The 22,577-nt window shown below is 38.5% G+C and overlaps 1 protein-coding gene across 1 annotated transcript; it reads right to left on the bottom strand.

Annotated features, from left to right (window-relative positions):
* Positions 1-522: 522 nt before the first annotated feature.
* Positions 523-14,037, bottom strand: LOC108680779 (arf-GAP with dual PH domain-containing protein 1). Its single transcript, XM_018169677.2, has 9 exons — positions 13,816-14,037; positions 12,557-12,668; positions 10,861-10,974; positions 10,066-10,255; positions 8,802-9,035; positions 8,136-8,270; positions 7,682-7,771; positions 6,044-6,176; positions 523-1,580 (listed from the first exon to the last, which is right to left on the bottom strand). The coding sequence occupies exons 1-9, from the start codon at positions 13,895-13,897 to the stop codon at positions 1,513-1,515; spliced, it is 1,158 nt and encodes a 385-aa protein (XP_018025166.2). The 5' UTR covers positions 13,898-14,037; the 3' UTR covers positions 523-1,512.
* Positions 14,038-22,577: the final 8,540 nt, after the last annotated feature.

The following is a 22,577-nucleotide window of genomic DNA, read 5'->3' as shown; positions in this document are numbered from 1 at the left end:
ACAGAGCAACACTCTGCAAGACAGAGCAACACTCTGCAAGACAGAGCAACACTCTGCAAGACAGAGCAACACTCTGCAAGACAGAGCAACACTCTGCAAGACAGAGCAACACTCTGCAAGACAGAGCAACACTCTGCAAGACAGAGCAACACTCTGCAAGACAGAGCAACACTCTGCAAGACAGAGCAACACTCTGCAAGACAGAGCAACACTCTGCAAGACAGAGCAACACTCTGCAAGACAGAGCAACACTCTGCAAGACAGAGCAACACTCTGCAAGACAGAGCAACACTCTGCAAGACAGAGCAACACTCTGCAAGACAGAGCAACACTCTGCAAGACAGAGCAACACTCTGCAAGACAGAGCAACACTCTGCAAGACAGAGCAACACTCTGCAAGACAGAGCAACACTCTGCAAGACAGAGCAACACTCTGCAAGACAGAGCAACACTCTGCAAGACAGAGCAACACTCTGCAAGACAGAGCAACACTCTGCAAGACAGAGCAACACTCTNACGAGCTGAGAGGAGTAGATGAGCTGAGAGGAGTAGATGAGCTGAGAGGAGTAGATGAGCTGAGAGGAGTAGATGAGCTAAGGCAATACAATTCATTGTATTATATAATTGCACAAAACAACACACAGGAGGCCGGCGGTAGACAAACTCTATTGAGCAAAACTTTTTTAAGGTAGATTAGGATCAGCGTTAATGACTTCCTACTCCATTATCTTGCTTTCCTCCTCTTCCATCTTACTTTCCTACTCTATCTAACTTTCCTACTCCAATATATTACTCTCATTTCCATATACTATCTTGCTTTCCTACTCTAACGTCTTAATTTCCAGCTCGATAATATAACTTATACATACTCATTATTCATACTCCATCTTACTCATGTACATCATCATCAATTTTCCTACATAATCATCCAACATCCCACATAAACTAAATTACTACATAGCAGTTAGTGTATAACTCAGTAATATAAATACATTGCAGACATTCAATATAAGATCATATTTATATCACTAAAGTCACCCTGCCTACAGGTTGACATAACAACGACCGAAGCAAGCGTCCGTTAATTTATTTTTTCTTAATTAATAGAAGTTCTTTTTTTGAACTTCTATTAACGTCTTCCCAAGTTATTATACGTAATAATTATACATAATTATTATATGTAATTATTTACATGAATTTCCTAACAGAAAATGTAATATATATTAAGGTGCAGGATTGGTCGGTCAATTCTTAATCGAATTTTACAAATAATTTGATTAAGAGCGCGTGATCCGTTGTCTGCCAAGGCGGTGAAGGCCGTCAAGGCGGTGAAGGCCGTCAAGGCGGTGAAGGCCGTCAAGGCGGTGAAGACCGTCAAGGCGGTGAAGGCCGTCAAGGCGGTGAAGACCGTCAAGGCGGTGAAGGCCGTCAAGGCGGTGAAGACCGTCAAGGCGGTGAAGGCCGTCAAGGCGGTGAAGACCGTCAAGGCGGTGAAGGCCGTCAAGGCGGTCTTCACTGCGCCAAGGAGAAGATATCAAGGCTGAACTTGCCGGCACGCTTCCTGACGAGCGACACCGCCACTGTGGAGGGAAGGCACCTTACAGCCACACGTGCCACAGCAGCCACACGCCACAGCAGCCACACGCCACAGCAGCCACACGCCACAGCAGCCACACGCCACAGCAGCCACACGCCACAGCAGCCACACGCCACAGCAGCCACACGCCACAGCAGCCACACGCCACAGCAGCCACACGCCACAGCAGCCACACGCCACAGCAGCCACACGCCACAGCAGCCACACGCCACAGCAGCCACACGCCACAGCAGCCACACGCCACAGCAGCCACACGCCACAGCAGCCACACGCCACAGCAGCCACACGCCACAGCAGCCACACACGCCACAGCAGCCACACACGCCACAGCAGCCACACACGCCACAGCAGCCACACGCGCCACAGCAGCCACACGCGCCACAGCAGCCACACGCGCCACAGCAGCCACACGCGCCACAGCAGCCACACGCGCCACAGCAGCCACACACGCCACACCAAACATGCACGCGGCGCATACAAATGTTTTTTCTTTACTATAAATGTTAAATAATTAACAGGTAAATCATCAAGTTTTTCTTGTCGGTAAATTGAAAAAAATGTACAAGTTCCTAAAACCAACTGTGAATAAAATTTCGTTTTCCTATATTAAAAAATATAATTATTTATCAATTAATTTTGACTGACATACAATTTAGGACTAAGGGTCCGCTCCAAAGAAACATTAATTAATTAATAAATGCTATTATGCAAGCTGGGATGAAATTATTTTCAATATATCCGTAGAAAACTCCTGTGTGAATTTCCTCTGTGTGAATTTCCTCTGTGTGAATATCCTCTGTGTGAATATCCTCTGTGTGAATTTCCTCTGTGTGAATTTCCTCTGTGCGAATATCCTCTGTGTGAATATCCTCTGTGTGAGTATCCTCTGTGTGAATATCTTCTGTGTGAATATCCTCTGTGTGAATATCCTCTGTGTGAATTTCCTCTGTGTGAATTCCTCTGTGTGAATATCCTCTGTGTGAATTTCCTCTGTGTGAATTTCCTCTGTGTGAATTTCCTGTGTGTGAATATCCTCTGTGTGAATATCCTGTGTGTGAATATCCTGTGTGTGAATATCCTGTGTGTGAATGCTGCGCAGATATAATTAATAAATACCTATATTATGAATATAAATATTTTCGAATACCATATATATATACCCACAACCAAGTTAAGAATTTCAGGAATTGGGGAATCAAGAAAGCCATGCAAAAGAAACGTTTTAATTACGTAATAGAAAAAAGAACACCATGAAGCAATAACATGCACAGCAAACTTATGATCAGGTTGAGAGGAACTGTAGGAAGCAGGACATCACACATATACAAAATACACAGGAAGTGAAATGATTATTATAAATCAAAAGCACACACATTAAATAGGCAATGTATTGTCTAGACTGTAAACCGTTATTACTGAGAGGTGTGTTCTATTTACACATTATCAATTCTCGTTGAAGTTATACTATTATTTCAATATTATTGAACGTTTTCCTTCTTCTTTGCTATAAACACAATGGCAATTAAATCTACAAGATCTAATTAATATCTGAAATATATTTATCATTTGAGAATTAATGTGTTTAAAAGAAGTGAGCTCGAGCAATGTGGTGCGTGTTGCCTTGAAAGGATAACTTAATTACGCTAAATTGTTATGCTATATCAACTCAAAACTGCATTACTTTAAATTATATCAAAGCTCACAAGTAGAACATACAAATTCTTTTACAGAAAAATTATCAATTTTTGAACTTAAATTTGAAAATTTGCTGAAAAAATCCCCCAAAAATTAAAAAAAAAACAAAGAAAAATAACAAGAAATCTAATTTCAAAATTCCCAGTAAATCATACTCATTTCTTTAGTAATGTAGAAGTCATTAATTCTGAAATACAAAAGTTGAAAAACAATAACTTCAGAAATGTTAGATGATGCTAAGTCAAATCAGCAAGATAAAAAAGATAAAAAAAGTACCGCGTGCATTTAACGAGCGTTGTTTCATTTATTTCATTGCCATGCATATCACCATACATGTTAATAATGAAACGCGTACGCATAATGACCAAAGAATGCATTACATTACAATGACCAGAGAATGCATTACATTACAATGACCAGAGAATGCATGACATTACAATGACCAGAGAATGCAACAGGTTTAATGATACCTTTGACTACAACGTTAAACTCCGGACTATCCGCAACAATGGACCTCGCAAATAAAGCATAAGTTCTCCAAGAATGCGATGTTATCTGTACATTTTGCATCAAAGAGAAGATTGTAGATTTGTTCATCATTTGCACTACATTACAGTAATTGGAGTAACAACCAGGACGTTGAGACCGTCTCACTTGCCACCTACAGTCTGGAGGATACATATTAAAATATCTTGTTTGATTTAATCCCAAGTTAACCAGGAATTTAAAAGCAAAGAAATACCACAAAAATTCACCTTATCTTTATAAGAGATATGGTGAATTTTGTGGTGAATCCAGCATCATGCAGTGCTGTGGCCATCATCAATGGCGACTGAACTCCAGCATCCATTTGAAAACAAATGAAATTTTATGAACTTTGAGAAAATTTTCAGAACCATTTTCCACTTCAAAAAATTTCATGCTGTACCCTATATTCATGTATTATGTACTTTAACTAACAAAAATTCATTGTTAAATGCTTCTTTGAATATAGATAGTACATTCGAAACGTCATTAAATATATTATAGGTACTTGCCGAGGCCTGCCGTTTGATTTGTTAACGTCATCTGAAGAAATTTTTATTCCCTGAAAATTTGACTATAATGCAGTCTTTGGTCATTATTCGCACGCTTTTCAAGAAAAAAATACTGCCATGTAATGCTAAGATATGAATATACATATCGCCATGTATACACACAGCTTTTATTTTGCACACAATATAACGCAGTACTCGCTGCAATGAGTGACAGAGAGCGCATTTTCTCGTCGACGAAAACTTGAGGTCACGGACGGACGGACAGACAGACAGACAGACAGATAGACGGACGGACGGACAGACGGACAGACGGACAGACAGACAGACGGACAAACGGACGGACAGACAGACAGACAGACAGACGGACAGACGGACGGACAGACGGACGGACAGACAGACAGACGGACGGAAAGACGGAAGGACGGACGGACATGGCGAGCACAATAGCGCTGTTTTTCCATAAATGAGAAAATGCGCTAAAAATGGCGACTTAAGTGCAGCTACAGCAAATAAATGACAGAAGCCAAGAGACGAAAGCTTGGCATTCGAACATAATAACTTTAACACAAGTTATCTACTAAAACATCAAAATACAGATGCACACCGACAAATATTTACAATAATAAACCAACAGAAAACATTTATTGAGAAAATTATTACTTATAATTTGTGCAAAGATTAATAAACGACGTATAATTCTGGAGAGAAAAATATGTTTATGTGACTTAATGAAAGCACATTCAACGCAAAATCTACACAAATGCAATTTTACAAAGTAAGCTTCATGCAAAAGTCTTCAAATACATTAGATTGTATAATTACAGAACATATTGTATTAATATAATCCAATTAATACAAACAGAATGTATCAATACAATCCACACATGGCAGGAATAAGGGACATCTCAATCACTCATAAATCAAAAGACAAGAAAAAAAACAGTAAAAAGCTTTAAATCAAGACAATACAAATTAAAATTAGATTAAAAAAGAACCACATGCCCCAACATCAATAGAGCATTGAAGTCAACTAACTATATTTATAAGGACAGATTTACCCCAAATAAAATTAACACGTTGACTACGATTGCTTCATCTTGTACTATTATTTCATTTTTTGTAGTTTTTCAGCAGGGTTGCCAGACGGTAATTTTTCCGGACATATTCCGTGATTTAGTTTTTCTCAATTGCGTTGGGCGGCTAAAAATTATGATAAGGGTACTAGCTAATTGAATTTCAAATACTGCAAAAAGAAAATAAAAGAAATTTTTATAGCGGAACCTACAAATAAAATAGTATATATTGAGTTATCGGCCTTTTTTGTTCTCAAATCTGGCCGATTTTAGGCAACCTAAATTTGGTATGTACCTACCACTGCATCCTGGAAAAATACATTTCGTGGTACGCATATCTACCACTTCGTAGTCAACGTGTTAAATTATTAACGGAACAGAAGAAAGACAAGCCACATCATTTTTTGCATAGAAAAAGCCTGTACAGCGAGTTGAAAAAAGCCAAGTTGATTAACTCTGAACAAAACCGATGAAAAACCCACAGACTCGGACTAAATAAACTAGCGTGGGGTTGAATTATCAGAACCAGGAGTGCCACGACCATCAATAATAAGCAAATTCAACCAGCAGGAAATAAGGGTTGAATTATCTGAACCAGGAGTGTCGGCTGGCGCGGTTGGTGGAGGCTAGGGCCGCCTTACTGAGGTTGTCCTGAGGGCGCAGCGGCCGCGCCAGCACCGCAGTCAGCGCAGCCATCCACGCGTCCCGCTCCTCCCGGCAGCTCGCGGAGAACACGAACGTCCGCTCCGGCGTCACCAGGTGGAAGGTGAACCCCTGTGAACCAGGGAGAGGTTAGTGAACCCCTGTGAACCAGGGGGTTAATTAGCCCCTGCAGGAGGGAGTTAGTGAACCCCTACACGAACGTCCGCTCCGGCGTCACCAGGTGGAATGTGAACCCCTGTAGGAAGGGGTTAATTAGATCTAGTAGGAGGGAGGGGGTTAGTGAACCCCTACACGAACGTCCGCTCCGGCGTCACCAGGTGGAATGTGAACCCCTGTAGGAAGGGGTTAATTAGATCTAGTAGGAGGGAGGGGGTTAGTGAACCCCTACACGAACGTCCGCTCCGGCGTCACCAGGTGGAATGTGAACCCCTGTAGGAAGGGGTTAATTAGATCTAGTAGGAGGGAGGGGGTTAGTGAACCCCTACACGAACGTCCGCTCCGGCGTCACCAGGTGGAATGTGAACCCCTGTAGGAAGGGGTTAATTAGATCTAGTAGGAGGGAGGGGGTTAGTGAACCCCTACACGAACGTCCGCTCCGGCGTCACCAGGTGGAATGTGAACCCCTGTAGGAAGGGGTTAATTAGATCTAGTAGGAGGGAGGGGGTTAGTGAACCCCTACACGAACGTCCGCTCCGGCGTCACCAGGTGGAATGTGAACCCCTGTAGGAAGGGGTTAATTAGATCTAGTAGGAGGGAGGGGGTTAGTGAACCCCTACACGAACGTCCGCTCCGGCGTCACCAGGTGGAATGTGAACCCCTGTAGGAAGGGGTTAATTAGATCTAGTAGGAGGGAGGGGGTTAGTGAACCCCTACACGAACGTCCGCTCCGGCGTCACCAGGTGGAATGTGAACCCCTGTAGGAAGGGGTTAATTAGATCTAGTAGGAGGGAGGGGGTTAGTGAACCCCTACACGAACGTCCGCTCCGGCGTCACCAGGTGGAATGTGAACCCCTGTAGGAAGGGGTTAATTAGATCTAGTAGGAGGGAGGGGGTTAGTGAACCCCTACACGAACGTCCGCTCCGGCGTCACCAGGTGGAATGTGAACCCCTGTAGGAAGGGGTTAATTAGATCTAGTAGGAGGGAGGGGGTTAGTGAACCCCTACACGAACGTCCGCTCCGGCGTCACCAGGTGGAATGTGAACCCCTGTAGGAAGGGGTTAATTAGATCTAGTAGGAGGGAGGGGGTTAGTGAACCCCTACACGAACGTCCGCTCCGGCGTCACCAGGTGGAATGTGAACCCCTGTAGGAAGGGGTTAATTAGATCTAGTAGGAGGGAGGGGGTTAGTGAACCCCTACACGAACGTCCGCTCCGGCGTCACCAGGTGGAATGTGAACCCCTGTAGGAAGGGGTTAATTAGATCTAGTAGGAGGGAGGGGGTTAGTGAACNAAAGGCATTACCTGGTCTTTACAGGTAAGGTAAAGGCATTACCTGGTCTTTACAGGTAAGGTAAAGGCATTACCTGGTCTTTACAGGCAAGGTAAAGGCATTACCTGGTCTTTACAGGCAAGGTAAAGGCATTACCTGGTCTTTACAGGTAAGGTAAAGGCATTACCTGGTCTTTACAGTTCTTGGGCGCCCCCAGCTCAACTGCGTACCCGTCGTCCTTGTGCCCAAGGAAGATCTCACCCTTCGGGTACGCGTCCTGTCAGGAAATTAGGAGATAAATTGAAATGATAATCAAAAATTAATATTAGTACCTACACAGGACTGTTTATATTTGAACAGTCAAGAAAGGCAAGAAATCAGGAGCTTAAGTAACAAGAAATCAGAAATTAATTCTAAATAAGTACACAGTAATGTGTACATACCTATAGGTATTCATTTGAGCAAATTCAGTTAACAGTTTAAAGCGAGTAGAAAAAAAAACAAGTACATGAACTGCCTTCACAACTTGACCACAAAACTAACATAAAATTTAGAGAATAGCTAAATCAACTTATCACCTTTGAGGAATTTGCATGACTAATAACAGCTAAATCAATGGACATTTTCTACAAGAATCTTACCATCTGTCCGGTGTGGTACATGAGCTTGCGATGGTCTAGTATGAACCATCTTTTCCGGTAGCCGTCTGCCTCAGAGGGCCCGGTCTTGCTGAGGTAGCCCTCCAGGGCGAAGTCCGTACACAGGAAAGGCACCAGCTGTGCAAATTATTCAAGTTAATATGATAAATTTCTTGCAAAATGATACCCTTATTACTTGACATCAGTAATATTGAGAACATACTCGTATTTTCAAGTAAAAACAAATGTGGTTGTCAAAAATAGTCAAATATATCACAATAAACAAGGGCAGACTTGTAAAAAGCAAGACAATGATTATTGATTATTATCCACCTAGGAGACACATCTTACACTAACATCTAGTGGGGTATGTCAAAATAAACAAATTAAACAAATGCAAATTTATCAAAGAAATGTCTTGACATAATTACGGTATTAGTGTTAAGATAATAGACTAATAAATAAATGTATTAGTCTATTATCTTTATTTATTTATTATTAGTGACACTACACTATTAAAAAATTAATAAATAAATAATTATCATTATAGAAGCACCTCAGTAATAAATAAATAAAGAAATGAATAATTGAATAAACCATAAACATAATAAACGCAATTCACAAATTATAAATAAATAATGTAATAAGCAATAAAGATAATAGACGCACCTCAGTTTCAGATGCACTAGGGTATGCTACCATGAACCTGTTGAGCTTGGCCGACCTGATGGCCATGTACCAGTTGATGATGACGTGACCGCTCTCATGGTACAAGTAGACGTGTCGTGTCGACCCCTCGACGATGTAGGAGATCTGCAGCCCGTTGTCCTGGTGCATCTTGGCGGGGGCGAGACATACGTTCATCTCGGAGAGAGGGATGGTCGCTTTAGGCTCCTTGGCACCCTGCACGACACAATAAGATAAGATAGTTGTCCTGGTGCATCTTGGCGGGGGCGAGACAAACGTTCATCTCAGAGAGAGGGATGGTTGCTTTAGGTTCCTTGGCACCCTGCACGACACAATAAGATAAGATAAGATAGTTGTCCTGGTGCATCTTGGCGGGGGCGAGACATACGTTCATCTCAGAGAGAGGGATGGTTGCTTTAGGCTCCTTGGCACCCTGCACGACACAATAAGATAAGATAGTTGTCCTGGTGCATCTTGGCGGGGGCGAGACATACGTTCATCTCGGAGAGAGGGATGGTTGCTTTAGGCTCCTTGGCACCCTGCACGACACAATAAGATAAGATAGTTGTCCTGGTGCATCTTGGCGGGGGCGAGACATACGTTCATCTCAGAGAGAGGGATGGTTGCTTTAGGCTCCTTTGCACCCTGCACGACACAATGAGTTAAGGAAAGTGCACATTTGTTGTTGTAAGATAAGAAATTTGCACATTTGTTGTTGTAAGATAAGAAAATTGCACATTTTTTGTTTTAAGATAAGATAATTGCAGGTTTGTTATCTTAGGATAAGAAAATTGGAAGTATGGTACGGTATCTTAAGATAAGAAAAGTGGAAGTGTGTTATTCTAAGATAAGAAAATTGCAAGTTTGTTATCTTAGGATAAGAAATTTGGAAGTCTGTTATCATAAGATAAGTGAAAATTTGTTATCATAAAAATAGTTACAAGATTCAACACTAACCATTCCATGGTATAGCTGCTAGGAAACCTAAAGGCATTATCTCAGACAGCATGTTCATTTCTAGGAGAAAAAAAGTGACTTATGCTACATTGATTTATTAAGATGTCACATTTGGAAAAGTATCTATCATTATAAATGATCGCAATAGGGAAAAAAATTCAAATAAATTTCAGTAGGAGAGATGCATGCATGGAGGATCCTCCATTGTAATGAAGTATAGAAGACTTCTTCAACATTATCCCAGTTGAATTTAAATAGAATAACTTAGCACTTATTTCCAAGAAATTACTTCTTTAGGGAAATATTTGAGGCAGTTTTCAGCCTCTGAGAGAATAAAATAGCGAGGAAAGTATTTATTTTCATCCTTGGCTTTCTTCATGAGGTGTCCTCGCATTTCCCCCCTCGTGTAGTCCTTACAAGTGTCCGTCTCAAACTCCCTCCGCTCATACTTTGCTCGGATCCATTGCTCGATGAGAACACTGAAAAAAAATCCATCAATTATTACTTCAAATTACTATGACATCAAAAATTTGGATTTCGGCCCTCAATAATTCGTATTTAATAACAAAACATAGAAAATTAATAAAACCATGTAAAAAAATTGCAATTTGATAACAAATAAAAATATTTTTGATTTCCATGTCGAGAAAAAATGTAAAGTAAAACATAAATAATGTTTAGTATGTATGTTTTAACAGGAAATTAAACGCTAAATAATAATAGCAGCAGGTACAGAGAAAGCAATGGGTATAAAAATGACCTGCCTCATCTCAGCCATGCAGTTAGATCTCTATCAAAAACGGCTCTACTCAAATATTGTCTGTATTATGGTATGTATTATACTTTGATTAAAAGCATACCTACGCTCAAGTAAAATTTTATGGATATAGGTAATTTCCAGAGAAGAATGTTTGTGGAAGAAATGTGAATCTCACACAGAACTTTGCAACTGTGACTTGACTATTATAGTAGCAGTCATAAAGGAAAGTGGTAGCTGTCAGAAATGATAAAGTAAAATCATTGAAATAGACTATAAATGTTAGAATAAAAAGTGCACTACAACAGTGCCAAGCACTTTACTTACTGAGGATCTCCTGGTTTTGGTCTGCGATAGCAAGCAGGGACGAAACGTTCAGTCTTCTTAGCTACAAGTCTGTTGCCGCCGCTCTCCAGCACCTCAACTTCTGGGTCTTCCCATCTGCAAAAATCAGTCAGATTATTTATGAAAGTTACAGGTAAGAGTGGTTGTTTTAGAACATTTTACAATAAAAATCTCCCTATATTGGTCTTCTAACTCTAAAATTGTGCATGTGATTACAGAATTGATCAGTAAGATCAATTGATCAGAAGACATATTCTTGAAGGGTAAAAAATTGATTGGATCATTCTACTGATAAAATTAATATTTCAATGTAATGACATGTCATCCATTAACATTTTAAAATCTGTACACAGTATCTTATCTTTTAGTCACTGTATTTACATTCACACAAACATGAGAAAATATCAATAGTAACCTAGGTAAATTTTATATGCCAACCTTTAACCCTTTCACGGGTAAGTTACCATATATGATCACTTGAAATCGCATCACAAAAAGCCTCACCACGGCTTCCTGTTTGTTTTTGAGGCATCATTATAATGCCTCAGTCAATCACTAATTATCTGACCATCGTTCTATCTATAGCATCACCAGCTGCAAAGTCCACAAATTGAAATATGAGCATTTAAATGAAGGTTTTGACTCGGACAATGGAACTGACGCACTTTCCGCATTTTCTTCAAAAGGTGGAAGTATCAATATCAACTTTCTATCATCAAGTAGTATAACAGAGTTGAATTCTAGATATACGTAGGTATGTGGTTTTTGTATTCCAGATCATTCTTTTTGAGTCAGTAGCTCAATCCATATACCGTACATACATGTCACTTTACTTATAAAGGAAATATTTAAATTGAGGTTTTGTTATCCAATATGCCAGGTTGAGGGGTAGGTAATTCTTGCTTATAAATTATCCCTCCCAGATTACATCACGGTAGACTATCCATGAACTTTTACAAAACATGTCAGCCTGGCAGAACTTCATGGTGCCCAGGTAAATGCTTAGAAATAACTTTTTTAAGCCTGACAGGAAGATTAGAGGCCTTGTACAAGCCAATATAAAGTTTAACAAGCCTATGGGCCAAGCTATAATCATGAGGTAGGTACCGGTACGGTAGTTATTATCATGACCTTCAATTCTTCACAAATAAAAACAAGTTTTGGTCAGGAAAGCAGCCTGAGAATTCCAAGACCACCTATATACTTGTAGATAGAAAAAGTATATTATTGGTGTTAATAAACTAAAATTACAAGTTTGCACTCTCCAATGTGCAAACAATGTGTAGGGTAAATAAATCGGATGATAATATTTGCCAGAATGAGTCTTTTTGAAAGGATGATCATCAATGACACACAGGTTGGTGAGGTATTTATTTATATATAACCATAGCCTAGGTACTTGATTTACTATTACCGGTACTTCTCAACAAAAACAATGTATCATCATTAAAACTTTTCATAAAGATCATACAAATATCAAATTGACAAAAACAAGATGATACATAAGTATACAATATTTACTAACTTTAATGGGAAAAAAGTCAAGTTCAATTTAGGCAGTATCATTGGAGGCCAGACTTTAGGGGTTATTCTGCTGCAAAATATGTCAGAGAAATCAACCAGAAACAATCACTGATAATTATATACTGCATAATTCAACAAAAAAGCCACTACTTACTTGCCCAATTTTAGACTCTTTACTTTGGAGATGTGTGATCCAATTTTGCGGTGCCCTGTTGCACAAGTTGTACAGAGAAATACACCCAGATTGTAGGAAGCCCATTCTGGACCTGCAATTCAAATAATCATGAGAATTGAAAAAAAGTAAGAGATGTCCAAAGCCACAATAGTTGCAACATTAGTTAAATGAATATTTTTAGTATTGCAAATTTGATAAAATTTTAGCTCTAAAAGTATAGGATTAGAATTTTCCTACTTGTTTCTCAAATCTTGCGGCTCCAATGTGACACAGTTTTAATACATTTGGAATCTCACAGCTGGATCGTGCACTTTTGTTAACAATTGGATAGGAGGTAATTCATCTGGCAGAAATCTTGCAGTACCGGAAATGGCAGGAAACCTCTAGTTGCAGCCCTAAAGGTACGTAGCTGTTTTCCTTTTCCACGCTAGTAAAAGTATAGTAATAGGCTAATAGCCCAATCTGAAGTGTTGGCATTCATTTTCAAGACATCATGATTAAAAATTATTGTCTCAGGACAATTTTGTACAATTGCAGGCAAAAATGAGCCATTTTCCTTAATTTTTGAAAAAAAAAATTTTAAACAAGAGCCACAATGGCACTGGAGTGTGGAGGTATTTTTTGCCTGCAGTTGTAAAAATTGCATGACAAATGATCCATTTTACCCACCAGGCCAGCGAGGCCACCACTACTTCACTACAATTTTTGGAAAATTAAGCCAAATACCTACCTATTTCTAATCATTTGAAGCTAGGAAGCTAGCTACAGCTTTGACTTGAGTCAGTTGAGTGTACCTAGATATTTTCATGCCTGAACTGAAGTTGAAACGTGTAGGTAGCAGGTAGCTTAGAAATATTTTAGATGGTAAAGCTAAACATACAGTCATATTCAAAGGATAAATAGGTACTAATAGAAAAATTGAGCAGACGTAAAGAAGTAAAATTAAAATAGGCCATAAGCAAAAAATTTCAGAATCAGTGAATGTGATTGAGGAACTTTCTTAATTTAATTGCTCTAGAGTCTAGTATATAAATGAGAAAAATCTCAAATTCTCAAATGATGCAAAACGATTGAAAAAGCTTCAGGCAACAGGTGTACCGTACCTATATGGTTACGGTACCTAAGGTACTTATCAAAAATTTCCAGCGGCATTATTATTTATATGAAACTGTAACAGTAGGCTAATTTATATTTTACAGTACTTAGGAAGTTAGTGTTAGACTGTTAGGTACACCAACCTTTCAAACCACAATCGGCACATTCGTCATTGCCAGGTTGCCGCAGCAGCTCTAAAAGTCTTTTAGCATTTCTATCTGTCATTATTATTTTAATTGATTATAACCATAAGCACGACACGCTTTCGTTCCCAACCATGCACTGCTCACAGGACGAACAGAAGCCACAAATCACAGCTGTAAGTATTTTAACTCTCTGTGGGGGATCATTTCCTCTAATCCGCAAATGTGTTCGAACACGTGTTTGTTTACAACGATAAATACATTCATACTACGTAAGTGAATGAATAACAAGTGTGGGAAGCAAATTCATGTTGAATGAGAGTTTTAAATATGAATATTCTATGAGTATTTAGTTATACATTATTTTGAATTCATTCGCGATAATTCCCCTACTTACAAGGGATTCGGACGACGTTTCCTATGAGTCGCACCCTGATGACGTCACAGGTTGTGCAAAATGTTTCAATCACTAATTTTATGCTAATGCTTATGAGAGATAATTTGGCCGCCTGCACCGTAGTCAATGAAACATTTGAAGTATTAAGGCCTTATAAATGGTGTAGATACATGTTTTGTAAATTTGTTTATACATGATCAGAGATTATACGTGATAGAACTTGAAAATAGACGAGTCTGCGGATGGACGATACTCAGACACAGGAAGGAAATGCGCAGGAGTGTCTACATATATAATACTAATTGTACATCAGTTCCGGTAAAACACTAGTATAAGTTTTTACTTCAATTTCTACAAACAGTGTTGAAAAGATTCATGTACTGTATAGAAGTACTAATGCAAAAAGAACTCAATCTAATAACATTAGTTAATCCATTTTACAAGCTCGCAAACGAAACTTGATTACACGCTGTCGTAACTGTTCTGTTGAAACGAAAATTAGGTTCAAACAAGCATTTTGATCGTGTTAAGAATAAGCACCCCAGATTTTATTGGGGTGCGTAGCCTATTCTTAACAAGAACACTACTAGAATAGAAGCGTCGGCGCTGAAGTAATAGGCCCATGGCCTGTTGCCGATTCTTGTACTTTTCGTGACTACTGAGGTGTGTATTCTTAAAAAGGTTAATTGGATGAATAATACACGTAAATTGGACCTTTCGAAACATTTATTTGGGAATCACAATTCAATGTCAAAAAATACATTGCGTTTTATTTCCTTTACAAGGATATTCTAGGGTGCATTTTTTTAATATCTAAGCATTTTTACGTTGTGACATCAGCTCCATTTTTCCAATAATAATAGGTTGTTGCTAATATCGAGAAGAGGAAAATAATAACACTCAGTGCTGCTGTTGTACCAAAATACTGATAAGCCGTAGTTAGTTCAGTGTTTCAGTCCTGCCGCATAGGTTTTGACTGTTTTTCGTTCGCATGAGTTTGTTTATACATGTAGTTCCTGTCAACAAACTGCCTTATACTGCTTCTGCTCTTGAGTGACCGCATGCAGTGTGTTATATTCATTTACCACCGCAAAGCTTTGTTCAGCTGCCTCCTTAAATGGATCTTGGGCAGGGTGGCCCAGTGGTTACAGTTCAGAGTACCAAGATTGTAGCAGTGAGGTGCGGGTTCGATCCCAGCTCTGTGCGCCAGTTTCTGGTCAGAATCGGCAAGGAGGCCGGGCGGTTAAGCACAGCAGAACTGTAGCAGTGAGTTGCGAGTTCAAGCCCGCAACAAGCTGTGAATGTTCTGCGATGTTAAGAATCGGCGACAGGCCTACGGCCTAATAAACGCTGAAACGGCTATTATTATATTAACAATGTATCTGGAGACGAGTTATCTCTAACATATCTCGAGTTCGCAGTGAAAATTTCTCTACATTTGTTTGAGTTGATAGTTATCGTGCCTACTGTTTAAAAATCGAAAAATATTATTGATGTCTATAGGTAAAACTAAGAAGTAATACGACTCATTATTGCTTGGGTTATTTGGGTAATGATTCTTAATGATTATTTTGCTCAAAGTAATGACATTTACATTAACAGATACGACATTATGCATTGAAAAGCCCAAGATTACGATGTGGACCAACAATCAGAGATGTGGACCAATCCTGCGTGAACGTTGTTTCCACCAGTGTGAATATGCAATGATTTTGCCTCGTTTCTTATCTCAATTTAAATTATACATGTTTTATAAAAATTCAGGCTTCAAAATTATAAATCTGCTTTGGATCCATCAAACCCGATGAAGCTCAACAGGTTCTATAAATAGCATTCCGTTGACATAAGTTTATTCAAAACGCTTATGCTCGTGTTAAGAAGTTTGCTGAGTGAAAGAAATTATTTCGTCCCCGGTTTATTTTACTCAGGCAACAAAATAGTCTTCTGTGAAGTCGGAAAAATACTCTGTATGATGATTTGAAGCCTGAATTATCTATCGTAACCTATATAGAGCACCGACAAAATTTACATCAGTTTTTTTCGTGATTTCAAGTAGTCAATCGCAGGAGCTCTTTCTGTGTCTATTGTTCTAAAAAAAATGAGCATTTCAATTATATCTGTTGGCATTTGTTGCTATGTCAAATCCTTTTTTAATTCACTTGATTTCGTCCTCCTTATACCACCGAAGCTCCATCAACAGCCAAGGCTTGTACGTATGTATGGTGTATACAAGAACAAAAAATTGGTCTGCAGTCTCCTCCCATCTTTATCAGATAATATTTCCCTCCTCCCCTTGGTATTGTAAGATGAGTTTTTACTTGCATTCCATTCGTTCTGAACGAATGGAAGAATCTCTGACTTGGTTGGCACTGAGGTGTTCCACTCAACTAGGCCTCGCCGTATGCAGTGCCGGCAATTTGCCATCAAACGCAGACTCAGTCGGGGTCTCCTTCACCGCCATGATGATGGCTTGCCTAAAGGGGTCGGTAAAGTCATCGACTTTCAAGAGGTCGATAAATTGATTTGGGGTGATAAGAGGATTGAAGAGTAAATAAAATGAATCAATTCAATTTTAAAAAATTCATAGATTGAAGCATTATTTGACTAAAACGTTGACATGGATTCAAATATTACTAAAAAAATGAAAGAAATGAAACAAATTAGTATAAAGGGGTTGTCAATCAAATTAAATGTTTGAAGTGAACAATAGCTCACCATGCAGAAACAACCAATCATTGGTATGTATGTGTGAGAAACACCATATTATTTGGAATTTGACACATAGTATTCATTACTCATAAACCTTGCATTTGATAAAATACTATCCCGCGTTAGAAGGTTTGTTTAAATATATCAAAAAACTAAATAAATTTAAATACCTTGTTTATATTGTATCGTACGTATGTATTAGCATAGTATAATATAGTACCTTCGGCATTGAAGGATAGGCCTGTCGCCGATTCTTGTACTTTTCTTGACTAGACTGGCCTTTTGATCAGACTGGCAGATCTCTTAAACGGACGGTAGATTTAAAATCGCTTCTAGATATCAGTTGTTCCGTAGGGTACGAGGCATTTTAAGACTAAACATATGCTCATGCATGGCCTTGTCTAGTCTGTTCTTGAACGCGTTCATACGAAACATATGCTCATGCATGGCCTTGTCTAGTCTGTTCTTGAACGCGTTCATACTCGGAGCGTCAACAATATCTTCAGGAAGGCTGTTCCACATGTCGGTGACTCGAAGCGAGAAGAAATGTTGTTGCGTGGAGAAGTTGCAGCGCAGTTTTTTTAGTTTATAGCTGTGGCCCCTGGTGTTGGTTCTTGTTTCAAATTCTAGTAATCCTTCAGGGACCTTGTACAAACCATGAGTATACTTGTATACTTCAATGAGGTCCCCACGCAGACGTCGATAACTGAGGCTTGGAAGCTTCATGATCTTCAATCTTTCTTCATAGGACTTGCCCTTCAAGCCTGGAATTATCCTTGTTGCACGTCTTTGAACACTCTCAACTAAATTTCTGCCCTTTTCAAGTCTCGGTGACCACACAACTTTTCCAAACTCTAGGTTTGAGCGCACGACAGAGGTGAACAACAGCTTCATCATTTCTATATCTAGGTATTCGTATTTAAACTTGGAACGATCCACTACTTGTTCATACAGGGTTCAAACTCTTAACAGAAGAAACAACCGAAAGAAACCGTTATTCATGTCCTGTTTGCACTGACATTATTCATGTCTTGCATCCTAAATCCTGTTAATTGGCCGTACACTTCACGCCCACACTCCTGGAAAACCCATGTTGTGCAAAATATTATATTTTACATCTTTACACTACATCTTCATTTATACATGCTTAACATTACATCTTCATGCTGCTCGACCATTATTTTCATAATTGGTTTAAAGACTTGTGTCAGAAGCGCCTCCCAGCCTGAAATGCAGCTCAGTGTTGATGACAGCTTGCTAATAAATAAGTCAGGGTGATTTTTGGAATAGTTTCAAGTATTAATTGATATATACCTGACAACTTTTGGTCTTGCCTCGTCCTTCTTCTTGCGTTCTTTTTGAACACATAAAATTGAAGTTAACTCTGTTGATAATTCAAAAATTAATTACCTCACATCATGCTTTCATTGTCAAATGCTATTATGCTCTATATTCCAGAGAAGAAATGTCAAAGTGAAACTTTTAATTGAAAGGGATAAGTTAAGTTAATAAATATATTATTCGAACTCAGACAGCAACCAAAATATTTGAAGCAAAAATTTCCTTTTTAACTCGTTCATACTAGACACCATAATTTTAATGTAAAAAGGCACAACTGCCATTACAATGATTGTTCTTCAATTTTGCTTTAGCAAAATACCAAATAAAATACTACTACCTATAAATACCACTACCACTACATTACATAACTATCACTACCTATATAAATCAACGTATTTTTAAAATTAGTAGCGACGCATAATTTTAATCCGGCAGTACTCACGGAAAGTTAACTTGAATTTTATTTGTTCAAAAAGAACACAAGAATAAAGACGAGGCAGACCAAAAGTTGTCATGCATATATGCAGCAGCTTTATGCTACACTTAATTGTGTATTGCAACTTATTATAGCTTTGTGGTAAGTTTCCATCTTCGTTACATTTAACTGTGAATCTCATTATATTGTGAGCGTAATATAAGTTTCACTGTGATTTAATTTTGTAACGTAAACTTCTTTAATTATTGATTAATGGAGAAGGCTAGTGGAACATAAGGGCAAAAGGATAAAGCTTAGATACGTAATAAGCTACCGATAAAGTACGAGATGAGTCGCTGAATTCAGATATTTATATGGCAATCAAATCGATTCAGAATCTGTCACCATGACATGATTTATCTGATGTATCTAGTTTGTAGAATATATTTTGTACCTTGTGAAGGATGCTATGAAAATCTCTGCTCGAGTTTCAAAGGAAGAAATTTATATCCTATTGAAGTTCTCACCTATACTCACAGGCTACACATTTCGTTAAGGGAGCAAAGTTGATATTAGGAGACATGTTCTCAATTGCGATTGCTGAGTAGCTTAATTATTTTTCTTGATGCCCTACTTATATGACCGGCTAACATTAAAAAATTAAGAGAACGCATCATATAGCCACACCAACAAGAGCATTAGACGCAACATATGACGTCCATTAGACGCAAAATTTGACGTCCATTAGACGCAACGTTTGTCGTCCATTAGACGCAACATTTGACGTTCATTAGACGCAACATTTGACGTTCATTAGACGCAACATTTGACATCCATTAGACGCAACATTTAACGTCCATGAGACGCAACATTTGTCGTCCATTAGACGCAACATTTAACGTCCATGAGACGCAACATTTGACGTCCATGAGACGCAACATTTGACGTCCATGAGACGCAACATTTACCGTCCATGAGACGCAACATTTGACGTCCATGAGACGCAACATTTGACGTCCATTAGACGCAACATTTACCGTCCATGAGACGCAACATTTGACGTCCATGAGACGCAACATTTGACGTCCATTAGACGCAACATTTACCGTCCATGAGACGCAACATTTGACGTCCATGAGACGCAACATTTGACGTCCATTAGACGCAACATTTACCGTCTCTCAAAGAGTGCTCTATTTAACGCTTCAATAACGTAACAAATATACCACATAATAACGTATGTGGCACCGTAGCTCTACTATACACGAGTTCATTGGAGTCGACATTGAAGTTCCAGAGGTTACGACGAGCTCGTTTTCTATATGAAGAATTTAATGGAACTTCATGCATCTGTCGTCTTATATCGTTTGTGAACTGAGTAATTTTTCTCTGGAAATAACTATGATATATTACATAAAAAAAAATTCAAGTTACAACGCTGCACACCGATCGGGCTCGGTTTGCAGCAATGTGTTTGGGTTAATTTTGAAAATTAATTCGCCTTTTATTATCTATGATAATATATATTGTTTCTGTGAATAGGCCAGGAAACTTGTTTACATTTCATTAGTATGATATATTTATTTACTGGTCATGATAGCGCTAACGGGAGCGCAGGTTCAGTTGACGTTCGGGAGTCACTGGCGAAGGTGTGCGTCGCTGAAGCAAATTCTGAGGGAAACTCAAGTGTTTATGTAAACTACCTGACTCGTCTTCTGATCTTAATTATTTTTGTTAATTTTATCGTTTTTATTATGACAAAACCTTGTTATGAATTTGCCTTTGATTTAATTTGATGAAGCGTAATTCATGTTCATTGATTTGAATGCTATAAATCTTATTTAGTGTATGCGTAACAATGAAAAAAAAAAACTTACTTCAAACAGTCGGTTAAGCTAATAAAATAACATCTAACAATATTAAGATGCAGCTTATATCTTAATCTCTCTCGATGTCATTTAAAACTAAATCTTGAATCACTTCTCGATATATGAAAGAATGCCGTCAACTTCACTTGAATACTTGTTTCAATTTAAATGTTGGAATTTCTAAGTGAATATCTGTATTGGAATAATTTTAAGCGATCGTCCGAGCAAATATTTCCCATGCATTTATATATCTAGTCACTTTTTGTCTTCTGTTTCTTATTTAAATTGAATTTTCGGGAGGGTAGCATTAGATCAATATGAGAAGAAAGGAACAATTTTCCGTAAAATTATCCATGACGTTTCCACGCCGGTTTGCCGGTCGAGTGGCGGCCGAAACAAAGGTGCGCGTAAGTCGATACCACCGCTACAAAAGACGTCCGATATTCACTATAGAAAACTCGAAGTTTTCCATTACTTCAACCATCTTGAGTTACGACTAAAGATACGGCGTATCCTTCACTCGATATCAAAATTCCTTGTAACTTTACCAGCTCCGAGAAACCCCAGCGAAAAAATCCCCATACCGTAAGGTGATCGGTAGACGAAAATTAACTATAGTTTAGACCATCTGCAGTTCAATCATGCACGGTTAAACATGATAATAAAACTCACGGCCACCCTGAAAACATGCGAAATTTGTCTGAGAAATTTAAAACAATTTATTTCTAAATTTGTTATGATGAAATGTGTAATTGTGATCGCAATAATTTTGATCCTGCACGCGGTATGACCGTATACTGTATTGTAGGTAATAGAATAGTAACGGCCATGAATTAAGTTACATATAACATGTTTTGTTCTGTAACATGTTTCACATTGGGATGTTTTTGTGAGTTTCGTGAATGGATAATTTAGTATCAAGAATTTGTTTGATGTGATGAGGCGGTGATGATGCAGTCATTACTCGGCCATTGATGATTGAATTTGTGAGACTCTTCGGTAAATCAACGGCTTGGTTAATGTCAACTCAATTTATTTGCCTTTGAATATTTATAGTTTCAATTAATATTTGCTTCAAATAATCTCTTTATCGATTAATTGACGCCTTAATTGGTCAACCTAATGAATAATCCTCGTCTCGGTTAATTTTCAATTCAGCCGCAATTAAAATTTGTTTTGAATGATTATCGTTTCACATGTTACTCACATCGATTAATACTCGCAACGATTAATATTCTCCACAATTAATATTTGCATCGAATAATACTTGAACCATTATTATTTAAATCAATAACAATCGCTTCAGATTATATGCACCCCAGATCATACCCTCTCCGATTAATAATCGTCTAGATTAATACTCACAACGATTAAGTGTCGCCTTAATTAATAGTTTCATTGTTCAATACTCACCTCAAGTAATACTAATCTAAAATGACTATTGCCTCAATTAATACTTCATCGATTAATCCTCACCTCGATCAACGCTCGTGCTAATTAATCGTTGTCGTGTCTAACAGTCGCTACAATCAATCGCGCAGAGATCTGCAGCGCCGCCGTCACGCTTTGTGCTCCCAATTTTTCCCAGTGCCCTCATTTTTCTCTCATGGATTGCGTGTAATTAATTCTGCTCATAACGGCCGGCCAACCATCAGCCGCTGGATGGCCGCCGATAATTTCCCATGATTTTCTTCAGTTGTATTTTGTTCGACAAGCCCCAACGATGGATCAACATTGATTTATGGGAACTGGAGGCGAGATCTTCAGCGGGAATTAATGATACCATTATTCGTCGTGTGTGATATTTAATATATAATAGAAATAATATATTATATATTAATGTAAATGATGTAATATTTGATATATAAATAATAATGTAATATATAATGCATGATATAATAATTTTACTGTGATTCTGGCAGATGCATATATACGTTGTTGTACAATTTTTTATGATTGTTCGGAAAATTAAAAATAAAAAGTGAATAGCATAGTAAGAATGTAATGGATGGGAATTATATAATAAATACCT

This window comes from Hyalella azteca, unplaced genomic scaffold (assembly GCF_000764305.2).
Source record: "Hyalella azteca isolate HAZT.00-mixed unplaced genomic scaffold, Hazt_2.0.2 contig8613, whole genome shotgun sequence".
NCBI lineage: Eukaryota > Metazoa > Arthropoda > Malacostraca > Amphipoda > Hyalellidae > Hyalella > Hyalella azteca.
This window is presented reverse-complemented; position numbering and strand designations above follow the sequence as displayed.

Excerpts from the sequence above, each read along its gene's own strand:
- LOC108680779 (XM_018169677.2), bottom strand. The coding sequence starts at position 13,897 with ATGACAGATAGAAATGCTAAAAGACTTTTAGAGCTGCTGCGGCAACCT. Across the intron at positions 7,772-8,135 it reads TGTACCACACCGGACAGATG|GACGCGTACCCGAAGGGTGA; the intron begins GTAAGATTCTTG and ends ATTTCCTGACAG. Across the intron at positions 6,177-7,681 it reads CCAAGAACTGTAAAGACCAG|GGGTTCACCTTCCACCTGGT; the intron begins GTAATGCCTTTA and ends CCTGGTTCACAG.